This window comes from Cynocephalus volans, chromosome 12, assembly GCF_027409185.1.
Source record: "Cynocephalus volans isolate mCynVol1 chromosome 12, mCynVol1.pri, whole genome shotgun sequence".
NCBI classification, from domain to species: domain Eukaryota; kingdom Metazoa; phylum Chordata; class Mammalia; order Dermoptera; family Cynocephalidae; genus Cynocephalus; species Cynocephalus volans.
In genome coordinates this window covers 58092801-58114071 of record NC_084471.1, presented here as the reverse complement: position 1 = coordinate 58114071, position 21271 = coordinate 58092801, and the positions used below count along the sequence as shown (strand labels likewise).

Sequence of the window (21271 nt, the reverse complement as noted above, 5' to 3'; positions counted from 1 at the left end):
AGAGAAATATGTCTTATATTTTTTTAAATATTCTTTTTTTGTGTGGCCATGGTTAGCTAGATAGAGAAGTCAGGGTAGGAGTATCTTTAGCGTATTGGAGTCTTGACAAATTATCTATGTCATTAAAATATCTGACTATCTAGAATACTTCCATTATGTTAGTAGCCTTAGCATTTATGTGACTTTTTTATTATCATCTAATTTGAATTCTTCCCACACTGCTGACTGTTACTTGGAGAATGTTTTATTCTCATTATGTGTGAGCTTGAGTGTGTATGTCTCAAAAGATACACACAAGAAGAGATCTATCAATATTCCCAGGGTGTTTTTAAGCTGAACTCCAAATTCCAGAGATTTATGGTTTAAGTATGAGTACACAATACATTTTCAAAAAAGCCAACCTTTCATCAAAATCTGTAATAGGTATGCAAAGAGAGACAAAATCATCTGGCAACTGCACTACATTTTTAGAATATTTTTTCTTACCTTTTTATATTTCTTTTCCTCCTACAATTTTCAAATCCAAATTTACAAGAAAGCTTTTAGGGAGCACAAAACCACTTTACAATTATATGCTTAATACTCAAATACCTAACAGCTTATCTAATACTTGTTTAAATAATGAGCCCAATTATGACAATCATTAGCATTCTTCCATTTGCTCTTCTCTAATTATAATAGCACAGTACAACAATAGAGACACAGTACAAATGATGCTGAACAGAGCAGTGCAAAGTCACACCCACAAGAAGTAGGAAAGGTCTCCTGGCATATTTACTAATGCAGAGTTGAAAATGTTTGCCAAAACCCGAGAATGAGGTTTGGATATGAGTCTGCAATAGTTTATATGAGAAAGGAAATTTTGCTCCCCAAAAACAGAAAAAAGAAAATAGTCATTGCAAGTTCTCCCTCCAGTGGCTCATTTACTTCTGTTGAATTTCTCCTTCCTAATTAGCAGGACTCATGCTTGGATGTTCATAAACTCATGCCTAGAGGTAAAGACTGGACAAAGAAGTAGCAGAGTTATCAGACATATATCTGAATGATAGAAGCTTTAAGAAATGCCCTAAAATTTACCCAGAGAATTCATTACTAAATTTAAAAATAAATTTCATATTTCAAAAAAAACCAGTGAGAGAGAAAAGTTATAGTCAAGACATGTTGCTATCAATTAAAACATTTTCTAAGGCTTTCCTGATACAGCAGTTATTCCCCCATGCTACATGAACCAGAGGGCATGCTCAAAATAAAGTCCTTCTGGAATTTGTTTATAAATTACCTCACCCCAGGCTAAATCAAGGCTGTTTTCCACTGTTAACAGCCCATCCAGCACCAGATCCATCCTTCAGTCTCTCCAACCTCGCCCATCAAGGAAACAATGATTTGTCTTTCTTTTATTTGATCTCTCTATCTCCATCAGTAGATTCTTTCACAAATAGTATAAGCAATTTTCTTGGGGATTGCGGATGAGTGGTGGAGAGAAAAATCTTTTCTATCTTCCAATCAATTATTCAGAGAGGCAATGATGAAATTTTTAGGCCCATTTCCTCAGTGATTGGTCATATTATTTGTAAGATCATATGTTAAGAATCATAAATAGGACTGGATTTCCTCAGGTTAAATAAAGAAACTAGCCAAGGTTGAAGTGAAAAGACATCTGATGTGAAAATATAAAAAAATCTATTCCAAAGCTCATTGCCCTTCTTTCTTCTTCAGATGAAAGAAGAGTTTTCAAGTTTATTTTAGGTTATCTTATGTTTTATCCCAATCTTAGTAGACTGGGATAAATTAAGTCTAATTAACAATGCTTCTGGGGGATTAATTTCTAGGCTACATGTTAACAAAATAAATGAAAGCAGCAGAAGAAAACTGGCCTAGAAGGTGACTAATATAAATGAAATAAAGAAGTAATTTCTCATGTTGGCACAAGATTCTATGATTCTGAGAAGTACACATTTATTTGCCTTAGATACTTCACTTGAATGTCTTCTTTTGTTCATTCATTCTACGTCAATCCCTGATTGAAGGACTGGGGATAAAATGTAGAGAAAGACAGGAATGATCCATGATCTCATTGAGCTTATATTTTATTGGAGAGGTAGAAATCAAAAAGTAGACTTGGTACCTTACATCCTATACAAAAATTAACTCAATGAAACAAATACCTAAATGTAAGACCTAACACTATAGGACTCTGAGAAGCAAACCGAGAAAAAGCTTCATGATATTGGATTTAGCAATGGTTGCTTGGATATGACATCAAAAGCAGGGGCAACAAAGGAAAAAATAGATAATTTGTATTTCCTCAAAGTTAAAATCTTTTGTGCATCAAAATACACTATCAACAGAGTGAAAAGGCAACCCACAGAAAGGAAGAAAATATTTGCAAATCATATATCTGGTAAGAAAATAATATCCAGAATAAGATCTCCTACAACTCAAAAGACTCCAATTTTAAAATGGGCAAAGGACTTATATAGACATTTCTCCAAAGAGCACATACAAATGGCCAAAAAGCAGAGGAAAAGATGCTTCATATCAACAATCATTAGGGAAATGCAAATCAAAATCACAGTGAGATACCACTTCACTCCCATTTAGGATGACTATTATCAAAAAAAGAAAAAGAAAATAACAAGTGTTTGGTAAGGGTATAGAGAAATTAAAATCCTGTTCACTACTGGTGAGAATGCAAAATGATATATCTGCTGTGGAAACCACTATGGTGATTCCTCAAAAAATTACCATATGATACAGTAATTCCACTTCTGCTTATATACCTTAAAGAGTTGAAAGCAAGAACTCAAACAGATATTTGTGCACCCATGTTTATAACATCATTCACAATAGCCAACAGGTGAAAACAACACAAGTATCCATGGACAGATGAATGGATAAATAAAATGTGGCATATACATACAATGGAATATTATTCAGACTTGAAAAAAGAAGAAAATTTGACACATGCTTCCGCATGGATTAACCTTGAGAACATCATGCTAAGTGAAATAAGCCAGTCACAAAAGGACAAATACTGTAAGATTGCACTTACGTGAGTACTCAGAGTAGTCTCGTTCACTTAATTGGGACAGAAAATGGAATGGCAGTTGCCAGCAGCTGGAGGAGGGAGGAATGGTGAGTTATTGTTTCATGGGCATGGACTTTCAGTTTCAGAAGCTGAAACAGTACTGGAGATGGGTGGTGGTGTTAGTTGCACAACAATGTGAATGTACTTAATGCCACAAAACTGTACAATTAAAAATGGTTAAAATGGTAAATCTTTTGTTATGCACCTTTTACTGTAATAAACAAAAGTAAAATAAAATAACTTCAGATAGTGAGGCGTGCCACAAAGAAGCCTAATATGACTGGGAGTGACTGGAGAAGGGTGAAAACAGTCTTAGAACGAATTAGAGTGCTCAGCAGAGGTGACATTTGACTGAGATACAAATGACAAGAAAGTGTCAGAAAAGGAAGACTTGGGGGACAAACACTCCAGGCAGAGAGAAGAGCAAATGCAAAGTCCCTGAAACAGGCATGAGCTTTGCATGTTGAAGGAAAATAAAGAAGGCCCAGTAGAGTGAATCCTGGTATGGGATGACCTACAATGGAAAGGTGAGGTGTTGTAGGCCAGGGAAGGAGCGTGAATTTTCTTCTAAGGACAATGCAAGACCTTGGTGGATTATTGAGCAAGGGAATAAAGTAATCTAATTGATTTATAACAAATTATTTTGGCTTCTGTGTAGAAAATGAATCATAGCAGGGCAAGAATCAAAACAGATCCATTAGGAGTAGAGATGGTGGTGGCTTGGAATTGATGATAGCAGTGGAGATGGAGACAAATGAATCCATCCAACAGATGTTTCAAAGGTAAAGCCAGCAAATCTTGCTGATTTAGTTATGGACAGACATCCATTCCCTGTTTGCCTGGGACAGATCTGATTTCTGTCTGTTGTCCCAGTGCCCTATACAGTTGGTGTCTTTTTTATGCCCAACTGTATGCCAGTTGAGACAATAAAACATCTGATCACCCTCACTATGAGGAATAAAGGAAAAAGAAGGCTCCTGAGCTTGAACAACTGCAAATTTATGGTTCTGATGTTTCAAAGATGCACTATTAATGATATTGTTAATGAAAGAAAGAAGAGAGTTAGAACTCCGTATTCCATTTATTTTATTCATGAGTCCTTTTGTCCAAGGTCACTTCACAATCTCGTATTCCTCTTCTCATTCCAACCCAGTAGCTCTGTGTGTGTGTGTGTGTGTGTGTGTGTGTGTATGTGTGTGTGTGTGTGTATGTGTGTGTGTGTGTACAGACTTCAGTAGGAAAAAATAAAGCAAATTGAATTAGCCAACTGGACATTAGTTCAGGTAACTGGCCTGAAAATAAAAGGGAAAAAGAGCAATTCCCAGGAGGGAGCAGCATCTACAGGAATAGCTCTTAAGGTGCCCCCAGTTCTGCTCAAGCAGAGACAAAGAACACGGAACTGTATTTCTCTGGTCTGTCCAGGCTGTGGTAGAATGAGCTCGAGCCTGGAGCTGGAGCCTGGGAGGGGTTTACACCACTGAGAAGCAAGAAGACTCTCAGGGAGAGGCAGCCCGCAAGAGACATTGCTTGCACCACAGAAAATGGCACCAGCAATGGGTTAGAAAAAACACTGAAAGTGAAGAACTAAGGCTACGTGAGAATTCTTCCTCAGCAGGAGGATTGTGGCACAGGAAAACCTAGCATCTAAATAAACTAAAAATGATTGGGACAGTCCTATACACAATTATAAGTCATGAAATATGTTTGAATACCTGGAAGTTGTCATTTCCTGAGTTGCTCTTAAGAAGTGCCAAATTTATCATTATTTTGCATTCTGGGGGGAAAATAACAGACTGGTATAACCTAAAGAAATACCTGCTCTACATTCTTTTCACACACAAAACACAAACACACACACACACACAAAGTTCTTATAATACACTGTTGCTTTCCTTTCCTTTCATCCAAAGGAGAAGTAGAAGCAATAAAAAAAATCCTCTAAAGTTTTCTTTTTAATTCTGAAGTTCAACAGATATCCAAGAGGCCAAAATAGGATTTCAGGCCAACCCTGAGATACACCAAATTAACACCAAAGTTTAGTACTAGAACTATTCACCTTTCTTAATATTTGAAACCCAGTTAGTTACGATATAAACTTCTATTACACGATGAACCAATACATATTTTTTCAAGTGCTTGATAATTGACTGGGGACCGTCAGTGAATGTGATCTGGGTAAAGAAACAAATAGAAAGATTAGTTGTGTTTCAAAGGGAATTGCTGTGCTTTACCTACTACCCATAATTTCCAGGCTGTTTTATGCCTCAGTTTTGTGAACCATCTACATACTGTGATTTCCAATACTATCCTAAATAGAAGAACCCTAACAGTGCCCAAGGACTCAATGCTGGTTTTTTAATTTCAGTAACTGGTTGATAGCCTTGGGATGAGCCAAACAGAATATGAAGAGCAGCAGGAATTAACTAGAGTCTAAATTCAGCTCTAACATCACGAGAGAGAGAGAAAGAGAGAAAGAGAGAGGCCAACTGAATCTATATTTCTGCTAACCTGGTCCAATCTTTTAAGTACACATGGTTCATAGAAGCATCTGAATGATCTTTTAAAAACCACAGAGCTGGAACAGATAACTGCTAACAAGTCATTTGGATTAGAAGGCTATTTTTTCAGGTTTTCAAGATCAAAAGCTGCAGGTAACACTTGATTCAGCGTTTACCTATGCAAATATCATTCATCTTGCCACTGTCATCTGCTTTATTCCCTTAACAGAGTTCTTTCATCATGGATACGTCCACAGATCTATCAAACCTTACTCTTTACTGTATCCTGTACTTCAAATTAATCTGGATAACATTTAGATGTTATCTTTTATGACTTATGTGCTATCTAAATATTACCAATTCTTACAAGGCTGCCTGAATATTTTGGTCCACATGTAGCTACCTTCAGGCCATTGCAGTGACTGCTTATGTTACTTAACATTCGTCTTCCTTAGTTTCAATTCACATTCAGATCCTGGCTTTTCCAGTGTATAAAATTTCAACATGATTTTAAAACAATCTCTAACCTCTAGTCCAGTAAAGTTAAACTCTTGAGGACTTTCTTCAAGAATTTCAATTAATGGACTGAATTGAAAAGCTTTTCCTACAAATAAGTGATGAGCTATATAGCAAATTAGACTCTGAACAAAAGTCTCCTGGCAGTCATTTACACATCCATAATCTAATAGAGAATTTTCAGATGCTACCACATATCAAAATTATACTGCAAAATCAAAGAAAATAGAGAAGATAATGTGTTTCTACTTTGGAAAAATGGAAGCATACTTTTACAGTTTGAAGAATAGTGAGGTTTCTAAAAAAAAAAAAAAGTGGTCATCACTTTGAGCAGTCTGCTGATTTGGAAAGAGAAAGAGCTTGCCTCAAAACTGTGTGAATGAGACATTTTCCTTTGGTGATCAAGGAATGAATGGGGACTGAAATAGAGTCACTACCAGTCCTAATATTAGAGCCTCAAGGTCACTAAAGAACTAGTTTATTCTCTACCTCTTTCCCACAATAACTTAATTATTCCTTTTCATTCTTTTTGAATTGACATATATTTTTTCTAAAGAATATATAATCCTAATTGCAGTATTCATTTCCCAGGAAAAATATTCCCAGTTAGTAAAGATGAATGAGCAAATGTATCTCTCCTTTGGTTGTGCAGTCCCTTCCAGAAATCTACCACTTTTGTTAAAACATTTCATTAATCCTTCAGAGGAGAGTCAGTTTGGACCAAAAATAGATCTCCGATAATTAAGACTGGATAGGCTGGCAAAGCTGGATTTTTTTTTTTTTCTTTTTTTTTTTTGTGACCAGTAAGGGGATCGCAACCCTTGGCCTGGTGTCGCCCGCACCGCGCTCAGGCAGTGAGCGCACCGGCCATTCCTATATAGGATCCAAACCCGCGGCGGGAGCGCCGCTGCACTCCCAAGCGCCTCGCTCTCCCGAGTGCGCCATGGGGCCGGCCCCAAAGCTGGATTTTTAACCTCACTTATACAGATATTTGTGCCTATTCTTCGTCAGTTTGCTACTTTCAGAGAATTTCAACAAAAGACTTGAATATTCACACACATTATACAGCAAAATTAATCAAACAGGCATTTGTTCAGTGCTGAACATGTGACAAATGTTTTACTACGTGCAGGTACATCCTTTTCTTATCTCAGGTGCCAAGATAAAGACTTGGCTTGAAGTCCCAGTTCAAGTTTCATCTTTTCATCCAAGAAGTTTTCTGCATCTATTTCAGCCCATGATGATTTTCTTCTTTCTCTAAGCAACTATAGCATTTATGTCTATATTTCTCATTTTAATTCAAGGCAGTGAATTCCACTTGATATGAAATAACATCATTACAGAGCTTGGCATATGCTTTGTATGTATAGCTACTGTATTAAAATTAAATTAATATTAATATTAAATATTTGCCTCCCTCTTTAACATAACATATATATTTACATATATACATGGAAACCCATTGTATAATGTCTCTACAGACACAGGCCTTACATTTTTATGCCACACACTTTACAATCTTCCTATCACTAGAGGGCAGAGAAGAGAAGAATCACCAAACTACCCATGGAACTGAAGTGGAGGCAGGTAGAACATCAAAACTGATAGCTCAATTGGGAGTCTCACCCAGTAATTCAGACATCTTTCATCATTACTCATATCTCCAAAGGAATCACTTGAAAGTCCTAAATTAACAGCCACACCTAGGTGATTCTATCCTCTTTTATTCATTCAATGATTTGTCAAGCTGAAGAAAAGTGTGAGCTCAATCACCACACTGTTCCATAACTCTCTCATACCCACTCCAGGAAAAAAATTGCGAAGCACCTTTTGAAGATTTGCTAAGTGTTTTTAATGAGTTTCCAAAGAAGGGTGAAGCATTCTAATGACTGTCAACAGTGTATCAAGTTGAGTGACATATTGTTTTCAGCTAGTCATTATTTGACATGATAATGAGTAACAATACTGAACCATTAGAACATTTAAAATTATTTTTTAAAGGATAGATCATAACCACTGCTAAATCTACCCACCTATTGGCATCTGTGCTCATATAGTCGACTTTCTTTCTTGATAACATGGATAAATCATCTGTGCTCCTAGATAAGACCAGCCCCGCATTCACGCCCTAGTTCCCATCCCTTCGCACCTACTCAGAAACACTGACTCAGCTCTTCACTTGCTCCTATATGAGCAGATAGTCCTTCTACTAAAGCACTACCATAACCACACAGATACGCTGATTTCTCTTTACTAAAAGCAAACAAAAACATTTCTTCACTCATTCTCCCTGTGCCTTAATCTTCTATTGCTTCATTTCTCTTCAACCCTTTCAGCAAACCTCCTTAAAGGTGTTGTTTAAACTCCTATTTCCAATTTCTAGCTTCTCATTCTCTCCAATAATGCCTTTGCTCCCCCCAAAACTACTCCTATCAAGGTCACAAATGATCCTCCACTTCGATAAATTCCAAAGTCAGTTCTTAGCCTTTATGTTACTTGACACAAATAATCAGTCCAAATTCCTTGAAATATCTTCCTCACTTGACTTCCAAGACACCAAACTCACTTGGTTTTCCTTTCTGCTTCTCAGCCTCCTTTACTGGTTTCTACTCTTCTCCTCAACTTTTAATAGCCCAAATGTCTAGAACAGGACCTGGAACATGGTATAATCCCAATGTATATTTTTTTAATAAATCAAACCTCATTAACAAATATATTGAATGCATTACCTGCTACAGTAAGTCAGAAGATGGCTGTAAGTTTAATGGAATGATTTTTTTTAACATATCCACCTGCAAAGAGAATATTCTATCAAGGAAAAAAGGCATAATGTTTAAACTTCTTTAGGTAGTTTCAGCGATATGGGCTGTGCAAATCACCACCCCCCAAATCCCATAAAACTTTTAAGAGTATTATAAAACCATTAAAATTAAAGAATTGTTATTTATAATTGATCAGACATTAGTTTCCAATCATATTTACCTATCAGTAGAGGTTTTATTTGCTATATGACAACTTTATGGTCCATTGATATCTTTATCATCAGTATGTCCAGCGTATTTATGGATATTTTATGGGACTTGGTATACAACTTTGTTAGTTTTGACTATTACAAAGAACGTGGCTGTTGCAATTTTCCTTTATAATGCATTATTTATATATATCTGATTTATTTGATTTTGAGTCATTGGTTAGGAGCAAAACCTCCAGTAATATTATTCTTTTAGGAAAATATTAACTGCTTTATAGAACCATTTTCAGGAATGCATTGTGATAGAAAACAATGACTGAATGTATTTGCATGTTTTTAACATAAGCCACTCTTGTGTGCATTCTGTGGGTTTATCAAGGTAGTATTAATGATGAAAATGAAGATTTCAAACATGTGTAATTAGAATTATAAATACTTAATGGCAAGGTGCAGCAATGACAAAAATAGATCGTATACTAGTATTGCTAGAGTTTTTATTTTAAAATAATAGAATTCACACATCCAAATGAATTTTGGCTTCAAACTGGTTATATATCTTAAAAGCAAAAGAAACAATGAGACCTCCTGAGGAGTCTGTTTTTGCTATAAAGATAATAACCACTTGAATTATACATCCAAATAGGTACTGTCCCCCTCAAAGTGATAACCTTATATTCCAGTGTTGGTGCCCTATGCTCAGAACGTTTTTGGAAGTCTACCTTCAAAAGCATTGCCAGAGCCTACATCACACTCTATTGTTCTTAGAGCGCCACATATTTATATTTAGAGGGTAGAAATCTTTTTTTTTTTTGGTTATGAATATTCATGGGGTACAAAGCTGACTTTCAGCACTCATGCCCAAGATGTGATGGCCAGATCCATACTGGCAGAAACAGGACATAACAACAATTTGAGGTAAGATTTTTTTTTAAAAGAACCGAAATTATTCAGTGTCAAGTACAATAAGTCAGGTGAATGATAAAATTGAGTAATACCATCTTGAATCTAAAACAAGACTTTTCTACAAAATAAAAGAGCAGATGACCTTATGAAGATTGGAAATTGGCTCTGAAGGCAAGTACAGAAGAACAGCAGATTTAAACATATATTGAGCAATTGCAGCTGGGTTGAAACATATGTAGCCTCCAGGGCGACTACTGTGAAGGATGGAACCACCTTGATTATAAATTCAGGAAACATTTGTGTTTTAAAAATTCCTTCTAGTGGGTATTTTGTAACTTTCAGTACCTAAGGCACTAGGAGCCACCTCTCCCCATCCTCGGGATTATGCTCCCCAACTTTAAAAATATCTGTATAATTAATTAAGGTAGCTCTGGCTCTTGATTAAGAAAAAAAATTTTGAAAGAAATTAGTTTACCTTTTAAAATAACCTTTATAATTTCAGATGGATACATAACCCAGGAAAAAATAGAACAAATGTAAACTCTAATTTTATCACAGAATTATCTAATATATTTGTTTATTTATTTTGGCTAACATTGAATGTTTACATCTTCCACATACTGTTCTAAACACATGAAGCATACCAATTCATTTTACCTTTACAAGAACCTTGTAAGATAATTTCTTTTACTAGCTTCATTTTACAAATGAAGAAACTGAAATCAGAGAAATTACAAAACCATCAAAAATCATAAAGTTCAAAAGAGCTACAGCCAGGGTGGGAACACAGGCAATTCAATCCAGAGCTTGTTCTCTGAGCTACAGTGCTATATTGCTTAGAATACTGGGAAAAGTATAAAGACAAATTAGGAAAATGTATGTTTCAAAGATTATAAAATATGCAAAACTGTGGAGAAAGGAGAGTAAAACAACAGCCATTTATAAGTTCTTCTTAATTACCCAGTTTTCCAAATGCAAAGGATATTTGTAATTGTATTATTAAACTTGCTTACCTACTCCCATGTACCAGGACCCCTGCCTCTCAGATAAGGCCAAAGAATCTGAGTGATCCAATGACTGTGACTGGCTTGCATAATCTTAGATAACTGTCCCACCTCAGGATACATATAACCCTAAGAGCATCATAGGATGATATTATGGAAGCAGAAATGCAAAGTCTTTGAGAGTCAGGCTAGGCACATACTAAGAGAAGGGATATAATTACCACCCTGCTGGAGTTAACATCTTGACGGGAAGACAGTAAACAATTAAACAAATAAAATAAATAATTATGAGCATTACTCTAATTATAAGGGAAATAAACATGATGTTGTGGCAGAGGATAAAGGGGATGGTTAGGAAAGTTCTAGAAAAATGCTGGCCCCATGACTGAAACACTGTAAGGCCAGCTGGCACGGAAATAAACAAAATGTAGAAATTGTTCAGCAAGAAGTTATGAATCCAGTATCCATATAAGTGGCACAGCTCAAATGAAATTCTCATAATAAAGCAGACCTCATTAGCGTATATGCCCAATTACCACATTAGCCTTAAAAGGGCTAAAAGGCAAGAAGCTCTCTTAACCGAAGGGTCCCTTGATTCTACTAAATTTTGGCTGAGCCTCTGAAAAACACAAAAGGTTCCAGGAATCTGTACCCAACTCCACCATAATATTGTTAATCTCACCCATATTCTTGCATTGCTTATTTTATGGCCTAATAGTAATACAAAGAAAAGCTAACATTGCTCAAAGATAAAGCATCCTTTTTACCAGTCCTCAAGTTTGAACCAGTCTTTGCGAACTGGCCTACCTTAGAAAGCCTCTCTGAGGATGTGATATTTAAACTGAAACCTAAAGGATGAGAAGGAGCCAATTATGCAAAGCTGCAAGAAAAAGAGGTCTAGTTCAAAGAGTAAACTTTTACCAAGACTGATATTAGCGAAACATCTCTCTGTATTGCCACATCTTTCCTACTACTGACAATACATAATGAAAATGTATTACAACATACATCATGTAAGACGATGCCCAGTCTTTTCACATTACCATTTCCCATTACCATAAAATCAGCATTCCTTGTTAAGATGTGGAAGCCATTATTAACAAGAGAAACAGAAGGGTGACAGCTAGCTTTCTTATTTGGGGATCTTATCTGCTGGTGGGCTCTAAATCTTTAAGCACAGCCCAACTCCCCGGATAGATCTGGAATTTCTTTCTTAGTGACAAAGATGTTGCTTAGACTGAGACATTCTCTTTCAAAAGTCAAGCATCCACACATCGCTTATAATATAAACACCAAAATCACATAAGTACTGTGGAGAAAACAGGAGAAAGGTGAAGGAGCTCTGTTCTACCCAAGTCAAAAAAAAAATTTTTTTTTTAAAAAAAGGTAAGACAAAAAGACTTATAAGGATGTCACAACATGATCCTATTCATAGATAAAGAAATATGATCTGAAAAAGCAGAGGAATAAAGGAATCAGACCACAGGTCCGACTTATTTTTAAAAGATTTACTAAATTGGGTGTCCAGGATTATAAATCTCAATTGCAGCTTGAGTGTCCCCTTTTGTAAGTATTCCCAGAAAAAGGAAAATGATCAAATTTTGTCCTTAAATTATTTTAATGAAAAACTTCTAAAGTACACAACACAATTTCCAATATTTTAATAATGTTAACTCAGTGTTACAAAGGAAGCCAAATCTGCCAGTGGAGCAAGCCAGTGTTGAAACACAGACACAAATGGCTTAGCTTGTCACTCGTGTGCAGTGTGCAAACCTTCCACAGGCTGCTAACCTGTACTGATTGCCAGGCCTCCCGAATGTCACAGCCATTCACTCAGGGGCTGTTGAGCAGCAGGCACATGTGCCTGTGCATGTCCTCTTGGGGTACATGCCTGAAATCACACAGCTCCAAGGCCGAGGTTGCAATATTGTTCTGTTGGCTTTTGGCATATATCTCTCTCCCTGACTCCACCATCAGAATGTCTACTGTTTACCACCCCCTCACTATTCCTAGTCTTTGTAGTCAGCTGTTGCAGCTGTTTCTAATTCCACAATTCTCTTCCTCCTATGTCTTCCATGGATGTTTAAAAAGCATTTATTAAGAATTATGTCCCAAGCACTGTTAGGCACTACATAAACAAAATAGACACAATCCCCGATTGCATGATGCTTACAATGCAGAGGAAAGATGTTAAACAAATACACATCTTTGCAACTTGCAGTAATAGAGTAACATTAGGGAGAAAAACAGAAAGGACCTCATTTGACTCTGGTTTCAGGATCTCTCTCTGAGGAAGCAATAATTAAACCCAGGCTTAAAGGACACATAGGAGAGAGCCAGGGAAAAAAGTGGAGAGAAGGCATTTGAAGCATAAGATGCAACATGGGTAAAGTCCTGAAAACAGCGAGAGCTTAGCACAGGTGGGGAAGGGAATAAGGACAGTCGGTGGAGGTGAAACTGGCTGCAGTGAGGTGAGAAAAGCAGCAGGAGCCAGATCATGGCTTGTAGGTCTGGTTAAATATTTATAACACAAGAGTTGGCCAATGAACAGTATTGACATGATCTGCTTGATTGTACTTTAAATGACTTCTCTGTCTGCTCTGTGGGAAAGAAGAAGGCAAGAGTAGAAGACAGGAGGCCAACTACAGGGCATTGCAGTAGTCCAGGTGGACTCCACCTCTTTCCAGTAGTTTCTTCTGTCTCCTCCAGTCACTTATGCCTCACTCTGATTTTTCAGAGAAAAGTTTGACTTAGAGACACTGGTATCCCTCAGGAGTTACCTCTTTTCTTCCATGTGGCAAATCAAATAATCAGCATGAGAAAAGTTTTGGCTCTTCTTAGCTGTGTTCACTGTTCTTGGAAGTGGCTTCATCATAAAAGTTTAAAGGTGTTTTAAGCTTGTGAAGTTGTTCCCCAAATAACTAAAGTCTTTACATTCCCCTGTATTACAAGGAGATATTTCTTTGAATTCTACAGGACAAATAAATATATACATATATATGTTTTTAATAAGTATGTTTAACAGCAAGAATTTATTATTTCAGAAGTGAAAATGCATCTGCCAAAATTTGGTTTCAGTAATGAATGGTGTTACTGTATTATTTTATCACAGGGATCCTTAACCACTAAGGAAAGACCATGAACTCCCTGAAAGAGTACGCAAATACTCATTTGTGTTTGAGACTTTCCTGCAGAGATCTATAACATTTATCAGATTTACAGAAGGGTTCAAGAATGAGTGACCAAGGTTAACCTACCCATGGCTAGAAATTTTCCCATCATCCCTATAGGCACATGGCCAAGGCCTGACAAATCTCAGTCTCCTCTGATACTGATAAATGGATATGAAGAGAAAGAAGCTGTTTTTCCTCTGGAGTTGCTAAGCTTGGGCTTCTGTGGCCATGTTCCCTGCCAGATGGAAAAGTCATTTCAAAACAGTGCAAGTGTGTAAAGAAATAAAAAAAATAGGTAAAAAACAGGCAGAGATAGACGGATTTCTGCCATCATTGAATCAATCACTAGTTACACTCATTAAGGCTCTAGTTTTTGAATCTCCTCCTCTAATTTTGGAATCTACCCCAGTATTCTTCCAAGCTACTTCTGCTGTTTAATTCTTTTTGTTAAGCTAATTTGAATTAGAGTTCTCTGTCACTTGCAACAGAAGTAGTCCTGGCTTATAAAATAATCCTACAAAGCTTAAGAATTAATTCTTTAATGTAATGATCTGATATCAGAATCCATCAGAAACTTAACAATATTAAAATTGAACCAATATATGAATTCTTATTTGACCAGTTAACATTCAGAGATATTACTTTGACTTAGTGACATCCAGACATTTTACTAGATTCAGTTCTAGCGGCAGAAAGTAAGGCCTAATTAGGCACCTGTGAGAAGCTTATTATATTTACACATTAAATGTTTGCTTAATAAATCTGATAACCATAAGATCACTTGAGGTTATGAAGCAGCTGGTGTATTTCTGATAAATTTAAGGGAATCAGGCAGCTTTCATAAAATTCTTTAATCCAGTATATATCATAAAAGAATCTAAAAATTCCATGATAGAAAGGGAGTCTCAATTTCATTCTAGCAGTAATGATGATATAAGGAGCAAAAACTGGTAAATCACAAAATATAGAAACACTCTGCCTAATCAATACTGTAAGTCTCGAGAACATCCTCCAAATCAATAAGATATATAATAATGACAAGAAGCACCTAAGAGTAAACGAAAAAAAAGTGAATTGTAACACAGCCCAGAACCATTATCCGAACTATATTAAAAGTGCATTTAACACAAGAATGGGATCAGCCTTCTTAACTTCAGTAGCACTGGCAATAAATAAAATTTATCTTTCCTTCTTCTTCCAGAGAGTCATAACATTCCAGAAACCTCACAAAACTAGAAAACAAATAGTTTTGAGAATCTTAGACCACACTGGCACTTTCCTACATACCTGCAGACTTTTAGCTGTATCTAGATCAGAGTTCATAATTAGTGAGCTCAATGACCAGTCATTGCCTGACATGTGCATTATAAATTTAATTTCCAGTCAGGAGAATAGCAATGCAGTGAAATCTCATTGAAAATGGAGTGTTTTAGATAAACAAATATTACCAAGCAGATGAAGAGGCAAATAATACATTGAGAAGCAGCAAAATGCCAGGCCCTTGCTGGCTGCACTTTACATGTATGATGTCATCTGCATTAGCCCATTTACTGTTGCTTATAACAGAATACCTGAAACTTGGTAATTTATAAAAAAACAGAATTTATTTCTTACTGTTTTGGAGGCTGGAAATTCCTAGGTCAAGGGTCACATCTAGTGAGGGCCTTCTTCTTGGTGGGGACTCTTTATAGAGTCCCATGGTAATGCAGGTTATCATATAGTGAGGCCTGAGCAAGAATGTGCTTATGTGCTCTCCTTATAAAGCCACCAGTCCACACCTATGATAACCCATTAATCCATTAACCCATTAACTGATTAAGCTATTCATGAGGGCAAAGCACTCAAGATCCAATAACCTCCTAAAGGCCTCACCTTTCAACACTGTCTCACTGGGGATCAATCTTCCACGTGAGATTTGGAGGGGACAAACATTCAGGCCATAGCATCATCCCAGCCTCATCACACCCCTGCATGGTGGGAAGTATCACCTCTGTTTTACAGATCAGAAAACCAAAGCTGACAGCATCACCTAAGCATAAGAGATGGATGAGGAATGCAAATTCAATCCAACTCCAAGTCCTGTGTTTTCACCATATCATGCTGTCTCCTCTTAGCTACCAAATTTTTTTCATTTAGACCATGTTTTATTCAATAAATTCTTATAAAATGGGAACAAACTTTAGATATAAATATCCTCCTTTCAAAATAGAAAATATTGAATATATTTTCTAAACATGTCAAGGATAATTATCAATATGGATTTTTTTTTTCATTTTTGTTATACCCCCAGATTTAGTTTTTAATTCTTCCACTTGCTGTCATTGTGTATCATGTCTGCCACAACACTGTTTCCTCATAATAGTATCTCTACACGCTCACACACACTTGCACACTCACACTCACACACACACCTTCAAGTTTGCTCTTCCAGTCTTCTCTGGAAGGGAAATAAGAAGATCATGTTGCTTATGTACTATACATTTACCAACTAATTAAAATTCTGAAAGAACCCAAAAAGTCAGTTCCATGTTTTCAGAGCAAGGTCTTTGAAACCACTATTTCAGAGAACCCCTTAGTTTATTTCCATAATTCTTTAATCCTAACAGATTAAAGATTCAGAAAGGAGGATTGGGAACAGAAAATCACCTCCAAATACATGAAAAGTGGCTGCAATTATACATTTATTCAGTTTGGCCTGGAACTTCTGGCAAACTAGCTGACTTCTAAACATACTCCAGTAATAATTTATGAAATAGATTGTATTTTCAATCTCTTACCCACCTGTTAACACCACTTGAAAATATTATTTGTTATGGCCGGTATCATGCCTCTTATCCTACCTATCCCATCGTCCTACTAAAGTGACCCTTCCTATAACAGTGAAGGTCATCACTTGTGCACTTCTTGAATGCTAAGCCCTGCACTAAGCACTCTATGTGCAGTGACTCATTAATGCTCACAGCCAAGCAGGCCAGACCCTTGTGCTGGTGGCCATGCAGGTCGCACTCTTCAAACCTCAGGGATGCCAGGCACAGACTACAATGTGAATGCGCTCCTTGTGGATGAGCAAAGCACAGCCCGCTCAGTGGCCTAAAGATAGGTACTATTTAATCCCCCATATTGCAGAAACTGAGGAAACTGAGGCTTAGAAAGGTTAAGTAACTGGTAGAGATACATCACAAAAAGAGGTCTTAATACTATGATAAGCTGCATCCTGCATTTCCCTATAGAATATTGTTAAATTGCGATACCTTAAAACATACCCATACATGCAGACACTTCAGACACATATGCACAAACACTCAAAATGGAGAAAGGGTTTAGGTTGGTACCAGATTATCCAATAACAACCATGAATCAGAGCCTGTTTTTCAAGAGTGCTCCAGCATAAACTAGGCCCCAGGAGAGCCCTGAAGATTCTAAGAGATCCCTCAAACATAAGAGCAGCTTGGAGAGCCATTACTCCATAGCTTAGGTCCCTTGACTAATAAGCCATGCCCACCTGAGATTCCCAAGAGCCAATACATACCTGACTAATGGATGGATTTGACCCATACAGTGCGATGGCTAACACCAAATTATCAGATCATCTCCTGAATGAGCCTATAGGTGCAAAGACCTGACACATCTCTGACCCATAATCATGCTTACCATGAATTTGAAGTTAGCTGAAAATATACATTAAAGGCATTTTGTATCATACCAGGAGATGCACACTCATCATGCAATAGTTAGTAACTGAATTTCTCTAGATTGAGAGTTAGTTCTTCCATACGCCCAAACATGGCTCTTATTCTCAAAAACAAAGCACTACAGAATGCGATGGCGCTCCAAAGTAGCTCTGTGGCTGACGAGCTGCAGGACCCTACATGCAGCTTCTGTGAGAGTAATCTCTCAGAGGGCATGTGTTCTCACCACTCTACATAGAAATTTCTACTTCAGCACAGTGAGGATGGACCATTTCTGAAGACAGTTTGAGAACCCTTTCATTTTTCTTAATTTTCACTATATATTTATTGAGTACCTACTCCAAGCCTAACACCGCGCTTAGCATTAGACAATGGTATATTGAAGCGAATAAGGAATAGTCCCTGTCCTCAAGGAAATCACCATCTAGGGAAGGAGGAAAACATAAAAATAGATAAATTCAAAAACACATAGTACTGCTAATAAATATAAAGAAAGTTCTGAAAGAGCAATTAGCTCTGCCTGTGGGTAGGACAGGAGGTTGAGGAAAGATTAACAACAACAACAAAAAAGTAACAATACTAATGGGTCTTGGCGGACAAGAGAAGTTTGCCTGCTCACAAAAAATGATTACATTGTGTAAGGTTGAATACACAAATTATCCTGATTTGAGCATCAGTATTGCACAAGGTAATGATATTCAAGGCTATACCCCATAGATATGTACAATCAATTATGTTTCAATAAAAAAAGGAGGCAACAAAATTTTTGAAAAAAAAGAAAAAGAAACGAGGTGGAGAGCAGGTGGAAGCAAGCTGCTTCTTGCTGCATAATTAACTGCAAGAGTGTGAGAGGAAATTTTCTTCCTGCTCTCATTACACCAGTGCTTTGTCCTCCCTTGATTATATTTTTTTCGTGTTTAAAGTAAGTAATCAGGGGAGAATCAGTAGGCTGTTGTTTAGACTGAAATGGAATGGGCTGGGTTGAAGGAGAAACTATTGCTATTTTTAAAGTATTCTTCTAGGTCCCTTTAAAAAAATCAGCTACAGTATCTTGACTTTTCAACAATTCATGTTGTGAAAACTTGAGACATTTTCCTTCAAAAAATATAACTTAAAGGTCACAATTAAATGAAACATCAACATTTATTAAGATCAAGTTAATACTCCCTGAAAATTAGATTGTTCCCCCCAGTGTGTATTTAAATTGGCAGTTGGTGACTAGTATGACATGTTCCACATTGTTACACCACAGCAACGTGAAAGTCATTACAAAATGTAAAATTATTGCTGAGACAGTGATCCCTGAGATCTTTTCCAATAAACTCCAAGAGCTGAACTACCTATTAAACAACAGTGTCAGAAGAGTTCTAAATTACTATGGCTTCACAGAACTCAAGTCACTTCCAAAATCTGAACAATTCCTTTATTATAGTACAATAATATACTCTGGACCCAACTTCCTCATCATTTTTAAGATAAAGATGACAAAAATATATCATGCCAGATGAAAAATAAGCTAGCAACTCACGATACTTAGGCAAACCATGTAGCTACCATGTTTAATGCTCATAGACTTCATTGAAGAAGACCCTGAGGCTGTTCTGAACGCAGGTGCTCCATCACGTTCTTACCTGTCTTATCAACAGTCTACTACAATTTCTCCAACAGGGAGAGAAACTTATGTTTCCCGGATGTATTCTGGATGGTACTAGCCTCAATTTCTCTTTCCACAGTACGTTGTTATGCTCTTGCAACCTCTAGCCAAATGACAATAGATGTGTGAACTCAATTTCATGACTTCCCTCCATTGATCAGAGTTCACACTCAGAAAGGTTGAAGAAAAGCATCTTTCAACACTGCCATCTCACACTCATTACAGCTGAAATCAGAAACATCACACCAGAGGAAAAATTGACCAAAATCCTGCTGGCTGTTCATTCAGAAATGTTGCTTCCCCAGAACTGCTGGCATTCACCTTGCTAACAGAAACTCATTCTTGGAATCTGTAATATTTGCTATGTGTCTAGCTGGACACTTTCATTTCTGATCTCTTCCTAAGGTCAGAGTCACACACTTACCCCATCAGAACCTAGCAGCAATGATCTGTTATTGTCCAGTCCAATATGCAAAGGATATCTTCAAATTAAAACAGCAACTAGAGTTGTGCAGAATGCCTATTTACAGACTACATGCTTCCTCATAAACACCTGGGAGCTGGTGGGGCAGGATGATATGCACTGATAGGAAATGGTACATGACAAATGAGCAATGTCTAAGTATCCAGGCGTCGCTCTAAGTCGGAGACAAAAGCAAGAAAACTGAGAGTTAGAGATGAAACTCTATCCTCCTCTGACCCTATTGTGCCTGTGTACCACAGTACATATTAATGTAACATCCAGACCTATTTTTAGACATCTGCAGTTCCACAGGCATAAATCATTCCTGTACCACAAGTCACCTTTGAGTTAGCAATACCAAGTTTAACATTTTGCAGGATCCTATAATAATATAATTGAAAGCAAGTGATATTTAAAATGAACAGTGATAACTTTAATAGAATAAAATTAGCCTAAAAATAGATCCTTTGAGAGAATATATTAAGTAATAATTAAAAGAAAAAGTGACAAACGTGCCATTTAGCTAATCCTTCTTCACAATAGCTTTCGCAGTTGAATTTGGAATGCTGTGCTTCTGAAAAAAAAATGCTAATGAAACAGTCTTGTTTTCTTTTTACATAATACTGATTAATCCTCAGTGATTTTAGCCACCGGAGTTCTCTCTGAATTGAACATTTAATTAAAGAAGAAAAGACAGCAAAACTAAAAGCACAAGTTGGTCACAGTGTTACGTTTTATAATAGTCCATGTCCATTGTTAAGGAAATATAATTAAAAAACAAAATCTTCTGCCAACCCAGAAATCTTATCCAAAAAGATAATAAGAATAAACATTAGGCCAGAATATGAAGTGCATTACATGCAATTTGCTAAGAGATTGCAAAGAGTGAAAGACATCTCACCTTTTATATGGCCAAGCAGGTACAACCCGTTACATACACATTTTGAAAATAAACAATAACTAGTCTCCAAGTAAGAGGACCTGACAGTACCATTTGTCACACATTCGTCATTGTAAATTTACCTGGGAATTGGGGTGGCTAATTGTGTTAACTAACTGGCTTTATCCAGAGGAGAAACAAACTTCTCATATGTTAGGGTGGGAGGTAGTTTTGCCACTAGGCTGAAGTTAGGCTCCTATCCTGTCACAGAAACTGGGAGACAGGGGTGCTATCTCCCTTGATATTGTCATTTCAAAGGGATGGCTCCCAGGTCTTTGAAGAAGTTGTCCCTGGGTCTTAAAGCTGACAGAAGTCCTGCCTGGTTTTCAAAAGGATTTATATACATTTCAAGGAGAGGAGAGAGTACTTACA

General features: G+C 36.9%; 1 protein-coding gene across 1 annotated transcript in view; it reads right to left on the bottom strand.

The window, feature by feature from the left end:
• The window catches only part of TAFA2 (TAFA chemokine like family member 2), a 379759-nt gene extending 359775 nt beyond the window's left edge, over nucleotides 1-19984 (bottom strand). Inside the window, exon 1 of the mRNA XM_063115654.1 lies at nucleotides 19921-19984. Coding sequence (XP_062971724.1) covers nucleotides 19921-19925 — 5 coding nt within the window. The 5' untranslated portion in view covers nucleotides 19926-19984. The remainder of the gene's footprint in view (nucleotides 1-19920) is intronic.
• Nucleotides 19985-21271: the final 1287 nt, after the last annotated feature.